We start from the raw sequence: 7,642 nt of genomic DNA on the forward strand, positions 1-7,642 counted from the left end.
ACAGCACGAAACCAAATTTTAACTCACTGAAATAAAGTAAAGACGTTGTACATATCACTTATATCTATTTGCTGAGAAGTACGTGCACATATATACCTTGACTTTCACACCCTGAAACCACGTGACGTCATGTTGTCCACAAAGATTTTAAATCTTCACGTTCCACTAACATCAAAACAAAGGCTCCAGATGACAAACACTGTGTGATGACGTCAGGGTAATGTCAGTAATCGGGACACATTACACGAAGGTGAACAGTAACTCACTCAAACAAATAGCAAAAAGTACACATCCTCCAGGTTTATTGTCTGGTACAATCACAGAGAAACACGTGAACATATATACCTTGACATTCATACCACTAGCTCTTCTGGCACACGGCCAGATGGCTGGGGGTGTCTGGATGGTTGTTGGTGAAGACGTAGGTGAGCACGCCATACAGCTGGATGTCGTGTTTGTGGAGCCAGTTTCGAGCTGCGTTCTCGCTGGTGCAGTAATGGCCGCCTCCGCACCTGTGGTCAAACTTGAGGTCAGTACAACTGTCACGTGGGGCCGTTGGCGGCCATGTGATGCTGTGACACAGGACAGGACAGGAAAATCAAACCCCGTTCCGAAACCCCACCCAACTCACTCACTCACTTGTTCATGCCGGCGGCGCTGGATTCCTGGTTGACGTTGAAGTAGGCGGTGGCTCCCTCGGCGAAGTATTCCTCGTAGTTGGCCATAGCGTAGGCCGAGTGCACCCACAGGTTGGCGGACTTGGCGTGGTTGTAGGCGGCATTGATCTGCGGGTTACAAGAACACATCTGAGAAATTCGTTCGAGTGTCGTCTTGTCAAGCTATCAGGGCGCGTCAGATCTAAAGAGATGCAAGCCTCAGGCGTTTTACCATCCACATGGATGGATAGGGTCCTGGGCCCCGTTCCTCAAAGCGATTAATGTTAAAGTATTGGAGTTACAATAATGTTACCGCTAGGATCGCTTTGTGTTCATTTCTGCTCGCAATATGGGGCAGTAGATTTCAAGGCCGGGGTTCAAACCCATGCACAAACGGGGTGTGTGAAATGACCACTGGATCAGTCAGGTGGCTAGAGGAGGTTTGTTTCCATAGCAACATGTCTGGTTGTGGAAGAAAAATTAATACCTGTGCATAGTGCGTGGAGTCCAGGGCATGGTGGTGAATGGTGTGGGTGAACTCGTGGACCAGGATGTTCTCATGGTGATAATACGGGTCACGTGACGTACACATCACGTTGTCGTCAAGAATCACGGCCCTCGCTCCACCGGCTCCAGCAACGTTGGTCCACTTCCGGCCGTCAAACGTACAAGAAGCAGAGCAATGACCGGAACAGCTACCTGTAGTGTTCAAAGAAACAGCTGAGACAAAACGACGGTCAGTATATCAGAAGTCTCTAACTGCGAATGTCGGGAAAAACCAGACTGCACAGGTATCAACTTCTAGGACGGATTTCTGGTTCTGTTGTATTAATCGTTGTATTACTTCCCTTGGCCGTTTCAGCATCTTGTGATGACGTATGAAACGCAGAATCGTCCGGCGATTGGTCAGTGTTCACGTGGCATATCTATAAATACCACCAAAAGCGGCCTTGAAACAACTTGACTCACAGATCAATAAACCAGTTAAATATCGTGTATCTCGTGAAAATCATGTGTTTTAATTGAAATTCAAGACCAAAGGTACAATATTGACATAAGTCGTATTTGTATTACGTCAACTAATGGCATGTATTTAAAACGGTTACCACGACACTCAGGTGTGTCCTTCAATCTGTAGTACTCCGGGTAGATGGTGAGCCCCTCCGACCGTGTGAACACCCCCACAGACCCACCGGAGGAGAGCTTGGCGAATACAGCCGAGGGCATGTGGCGCGTCATTTTGCTCACAATCAGCGCCGCCTACGTTGAAGTTTATTCTATGTTAATATTTTGTGCACAATTTATCTGGTAGAGCAAACATTATATCTAAGTTGGGGATTTAGAACAAACGTTGTGTTTTAACTCAAACTGGTGTAAAATCAAACCTGTCAGCGCTTCCACCTAATTGTAAATCAATAGCGCCTAGTTTCAGACACAAGGTGCCATATGTCCTCATTGGTAGTATGACATACACCTAACAGTGCCCTGTAACAGACTCCTGGTCTGATATTACCTAATAGCGCCTAGTTTCAGACACAAGGTGCCATATGTCCTCATTGGTAGTATTACCTAACACCTAACAGTGCCCTGTAACAGACTCCTGGTCTGATATTACCTAATAGCGCCTACTTTTAGACACAAGGTGCCATATGCCGGGCCTCATTGGTAGTGTGACATACACCTAACAGTGCCCTGTAACAGACTCCAGGTCTAATATAACCTAATAGCGCCTAGTTTCAGACACAAGGTGCCATATGTCCTCATTGGTAGTATGACATACACCTAACAGTGCCCTGTAACAGACTCCATGTCTAATATTACCTGATAGCACCCAGTTTCAGACACAAGGTGCCTCGTTGTTCCCTAGTACAGACACCTGGTGTTTTATTACCTCATAGTGGCCAGTTTCGGTAGTTTTGGGGCTGGCGGCGACCTCCACCCAGTGTCCGGAGGACTTTGTGCTTCTGATAACCCCTCCGCTACCCACATATTTGTACTTGAAGCCCGCGGGGAGCGACGCTCTGGGGGACCCTAGGCGGCGTAGCGTCTCACGGTCTTCAGGGCTGTACAGGAAGATGAGCTGCTGTGAGACGATCATTATGACTGTAAAGTCGGTCTGTGGGCAGTCAGATCCAGTGATAGATGTCTGAACGTCGACTTCCATACACAAAGTACTCATTGAAAACATGGAGAGCATGGACAATGTATCATGTTATCCACATTTTAAGTCGATGTCGATGTTAGATCAGTACACACTTAGCTCACTCATGTCTTTCAGTTCATGCGTCCCATAATAAGTCGACAATAGATGGATGGACACTCATCGTTGGTACATACCTGAGCCGAGGAGAAGCGTCCCCAAACACACCTGTAGAAAGTAGAAATTGAATAAAGGAGCAATTCTCTGTTAGTCACTTACCAAACAGCGGCATCTGCCATCACCACTCCAATAAATATCAAAGTTTGCGTCACCACTCCAATAGATATCAACGTTTGACGTCACCAATCCAATAAATATCAACGTCTGCCGTCTCAACTCCAATAAATATCAACGTTTGACCAATCCAATAAATATCAACGTTTGACGTCACCGCCGTCTGCCGTACTCCAATAAATATCAACGTCTGCCGTCACCACTCCAATAAATATCAACGTCTGCCGTCACCACTCCAATAAATATCAACGTTTGACGTCACCGCTCCAGTAAATATCAACGTCTGCCGTCTCAACTCCAATAAATATCAACGTCTGCCGTCGGTACTCCAATAAATATCAACGTCTGCCGTCACCACTCCAATAAATATCAACGTCTGCCGTCACCACTCCAATAAATATCAACGTTTGTCGTCACCACTCCAATAAATATCAACGTTTGCCGTCACCACTCCAATAATTATCAACGTCTGCCGTCACCGTTCCAATAAATATCAACGTTTGACCTCACTGCTACAATAAATATCAAGGTTTGACCACTCCAATAAATGTTAACGTCTGCTGTCACCACTCCAATAAATATCAACGTCTGCCGCCACGGCTCCAATAAATATCGACGTTTGACGTCACCGCTCCAGTAAATATCAACGTCTGCCGTCTCAACTCCAATAAATATCAACGTCTGCCGTCGGTACTCCAATAAATATCAACGTCTGCCGTCACCACTCCAATAAATATCAACGTCTGCCATCACCACTCCAATAAATATCAACGTTTGTCGTCACCACTCCAATAAATATCAACGTCTGCCGTCACCGCTCCAATAAATATCAACGTTTGACATCACCGCTCCAATGAATATCAACGTTTGACGTCACCGTTCCAATAAATATCAACGTCTGCCGTCACCACTCCAATGAATATCAACGTTTGCCGTCACCACTCCAATAAATATTAACGTTTGACATCACCGCTCTAGTAAATATCAACCAATAAATATCAACGTCTGCCGTCTCAACTCCAATAAATATCAACGTCTGCCGTCGCCACTCCAATAAATATCAACGTCTGCCGTCACCACTCCAATAAATATCAACGTTTGCCGTCACCACTCCAATAATTATCAACGTCTGCCGTCACCGTTCCAATAAATATCAACGTTTGACCTCACTGCTACAATAAATATCAAGGTTTGACCACTCCAATAAATGTTAACGTCTGCTGTCACCACTCCAATAAATATCAACGTCTGCCGCCACGGCTCCAATAAATATCGACGTTTGACGTCACCGCTCCAGTAAATATCAACGTCTGCCGTCTCAACTCCAATAAATATCAACGTCTGCCGTCGGTACTCCAATAAATATCAACGTCTGCCGTCACCACTCCAATAAATATCAACGTCTGCCATCACCACTCCAATAAATATCAACGTTTGTCGTCACCACTCCAATAAATATCAACGTTTGCCGTCACCACTCTAATAGATATCAACGTTTGACGTCACCAATCCAATAAATATCAACGTCTGCCGTCACCGCTCCAATAAATATCAACGTTTGACATCACCGCTCCAATGAATATCAACGTTTGACGTCACCGTTCCAATAAATATCAACGTCTGCCGTCACCACTCCAATGAATATCAACGTTTGCCGTCACCACTCCAATAAATATTAACGTTTGACGTCACCGCTCCAGTAAATATCAACGTCTGCCGTCTCAACTCCAATAAATATCAACGTCTGCCGTCGGTACTCCAATAAATATCAACGTCTGGCGTCACCACTCCAATAAATATCAACGTTTGCCGTCACCACTCCAATAATTATCAACGTCTGCCGTCACCACTCCAATAAATATCAACGTTTGACCTCACTGCTAAATATCAACGTCTGCCGTCACCACTCCAATAAATATCAACGTTTGACGTCACCACTCCAATAAATATCAACGTCTGCCATCACTGCTCCAAAAAAGAGCAACGTCTGCCGTCACCTCTCCAATAAAGATCAACCTTTGCCGTCACGGCTGCACCAAATATGCACAAGGAACTTAGTTAAGCACCCTCGACATATCTCACGATTGAATGAGCCCCGATCTTAACCCTGGAGCATATCTGGGACATGATTGGTCGTCGTGTGCAACAAATGGATCCTCCCGTCCAGAACCTGGCCCAATTGGACGCTGCTTTACACGAGGAATGGCGTAGACTGCCCCTTCAGAGGATCAGGAGGCTGACAGGTGGTATGAGGAGGAGAGTGCTGGCTGCCATACAGTCACATGGAGGTTACACTCGGTATTGAGATTGAATCGTGTAAGGCACGCAAGATGACGTCTTGTATGTTCACATTCACCAATAAATTCAACATTAAACATTCCAGGACCATACTTGTGCAGACATGGATTGTATGAAAATCAGTGTTATTGTTTTTTAAGCTATAATCATCTTAAAATCAACATGGATTCCAATCATTTTGTCGTTATTTATGAGTCAAAGGATCATATGGGTAAGAAAACTCATGTTTTTCCATCGTGGTCACCACGAGAAGCTTAATGTACGTGTTGAAAACCTATCATTGCAAAAATACAAGGGTGCTTAATTAAGTTCTGTGTATATATTAGTGTACCGTCAGTAAAACTAAGCAAACAACTTCTGGAAGACATACCTGAGAAGCTAACTGCCAACACGGTGATCACAGCCAGCCTGAAACAAACAAGGATTCCAGACGGGTGTTTAGGATTTAGAACTAAACGTCCGTGATTCAATAATGAGGTAACGTACGGAGGTAACAGACTGATATGCTATCACGGCCATGCCACAAATATCGAAATTCACAAAGACATTAAGTTTACTTGAGATTGTAATCAATGATTCTTTCTTTCCGAGCGTTTCTTCGTAATTGTTCGGCGGAGTGCATATGTCTATCGCTGCCAGAAAGATGGGGATTGGCTGGGGAACAGTCGTAAGTAACACGCCTTAATGTCCATAGCTGAGGTGCATATATTACTACACACAAAATGTGAAATATTTTTCCGAAAAAGAATTGTTTGAAATGAATATTTACCATTCCATGCTGAACGATCCTGCCTGAATATTGTGACAATCAGCACTGGTTCACGCACATGACACGTCACATGCAGATAACGAGGCTGCGTTTTAATTACCAGAATTTATCTGGACTGAGGTGAATAGATAAATGTGTTAATATATGTATTAAAAAGTATCTAGATAAGTATCTATATGTGTGTGCGTGTGTGAGTATGTAAAATGTACAACATAGACACACTAAATAACTAAACACACGCACATATGTCTCCGAGGTGTACCAACTTGAATCCATGGTACTCCTTGTCATGTTGCTCTTAAAAAGTCCCAGCCGTTAGTGTCATCACTATATAAATCAATGTTACTATTTGATGGAACCATGGTGAGCGGAGATTTGTCTTCTATTGTTGCCACAGACTTGCTAGCTGTTATACACGTTCTACTGTATAACCCCCTCGTGAAGAACTACATATACTAAACGCCTGTCGTATCTGCCTACTGACGAGCAGGATGTGGTCAGGCTCGGTGACTGGAATGACTGTCGTCGTATGCGGGCGGTGTTGATCGCTGCTCATGCTGTCAGTCACTAGTTTCACGGATCAAGATTCGAAGTTGACAAGTCAATACAAATCACTGTAAAGGAATGACAATGGAAGGTCAAAACTGAATGGCTGTACAAATTCACCAAGCTACCACAGTGGTCAAGCTGCAAAATAGGCCTAGGATGAGAATCCAGGTTAAAGTGATCTTCAATGCTGGTCGTAAGGATATCTACATACGAAAACGCTGCCAGAACGTCTCCTAACTTTCTGTGTGATACAAGAGCTTTAAACACCAGTCTTGTCTCCGAGTCTAAATATAAACTCTTAAAAAAAGAAACGCACAGGCCAAAAATAAGGAAATTTTTAAACACGACAGAGTGTTCTGAGTGTCGCGCCGGCTGGTTGCACCTCAACTGAGCTCTCACATATTGTTCGATTTCATGAGAAAGAGGCAAGCTTCAGAGCACATATTTGGCAGAGTTGGGTATGAAGATGTTGTGATCACATTGGTGAAAACAGTTTTTCGAAATATCAACTTTAAGGTGGTTTATTTGTGAAAAAACACAACGTTTACAGGCATGGCTGGATTTGTGCTATTAACTCAGTCCAAGCTGATTGATCAGTTCACACACAGTGTATTGTTCAAGTCAGGCCCAAGCAGCCATCACTGATTGGAGAACAATAGCCATACCTGGATCATCAAGCCTACAGATTATTTCTCAATGGAGCACTTTCTTAGACTGTGCTTGTGTCTACTTTTCATGACATTAATAACATATTCTCCATCACTATGTTTATCTCTCAACAAAGGTAGATCAAATATAGTTTCAGCAGAAACTTTCCACACTCTGACAAGCCTGAACATCTGCAGTGTGAAGAAAACACGCCGGGGTCGGAGAAGCACAGAGAAGAATAACAGATGTGTGAACGGGAAAGATAAGATTTTCGCAAACTCTCAAACT

The 7,642-nt window shown here is 44.0% G+C and overlaps 1 protein-coding gene across 1 annotated transcript; it reads right to left on the reverse strand.

Moving 5' to 3' along the window:
- Nucleotides 1-280: 280 nt before the first annotated feature.
- On the reverse strand, nt 281-6,268 carry LOC124286086. The gene is made up of 8 exons (XM_046722410.1): nt 6,158-6,268; nt 5,759-5,796; nt 2,994-3,024; nt 2,548-2,719; nt 1,763-1,916; nt 1,144-1,355; nt 640-785; nt 281-512 (listed from the first exon to the last, which is right to left on the reverse strand). The coding sequence occupies exons 1-8, from the start codon at nt 6,163-6,165 to the stop codon at nt 362-364; spliced, it is 912 nt and encodes a 303-aa protein (XP_046578366.1). The 5' UTR covers nt 6,166-6,268; the 3' UTR covers nt 281-361.
- Between the last annotated feature and the right edge of the window lie 1,374 nt (nt 6,269-7,642).

This window comes from Haliotis rubra, unplaced genomic scaffold (assembly GCF_003918875.1).
Source record: "Haliotis rubra isolate DU_JTF1 unplaced genomic scaffold, ASM391887v1 Scf375, whole genome shotgun sequence".
In the NCBI taxonomy this organism is placed as follows: Eukaryota; Metazoa; Mollusca; class Gastropoda; order Lepetellida; family Haliotidae; genus Haliotis; species Haliotis rubra.

Excerpts from the sequence above, each read along its gene's own strand:
- LOC124286086 (XM_046722410.1), bottom strand. Across the intron at positions 786-1,143 it reads ACTCCACGCACTATGCACAG|ATCAATGCCGCCTACAACCA; the intron begins GTATTAATTTTT and ends TGTAACCCGCAG. Across the intron at positions 513-639 it reads AGCGCCGCCGGCATGAACAA|GTGCGGAGGCGGCCATTACT; the intron begins GTGAGTGAGTGA and ends GTTTGACCACAG.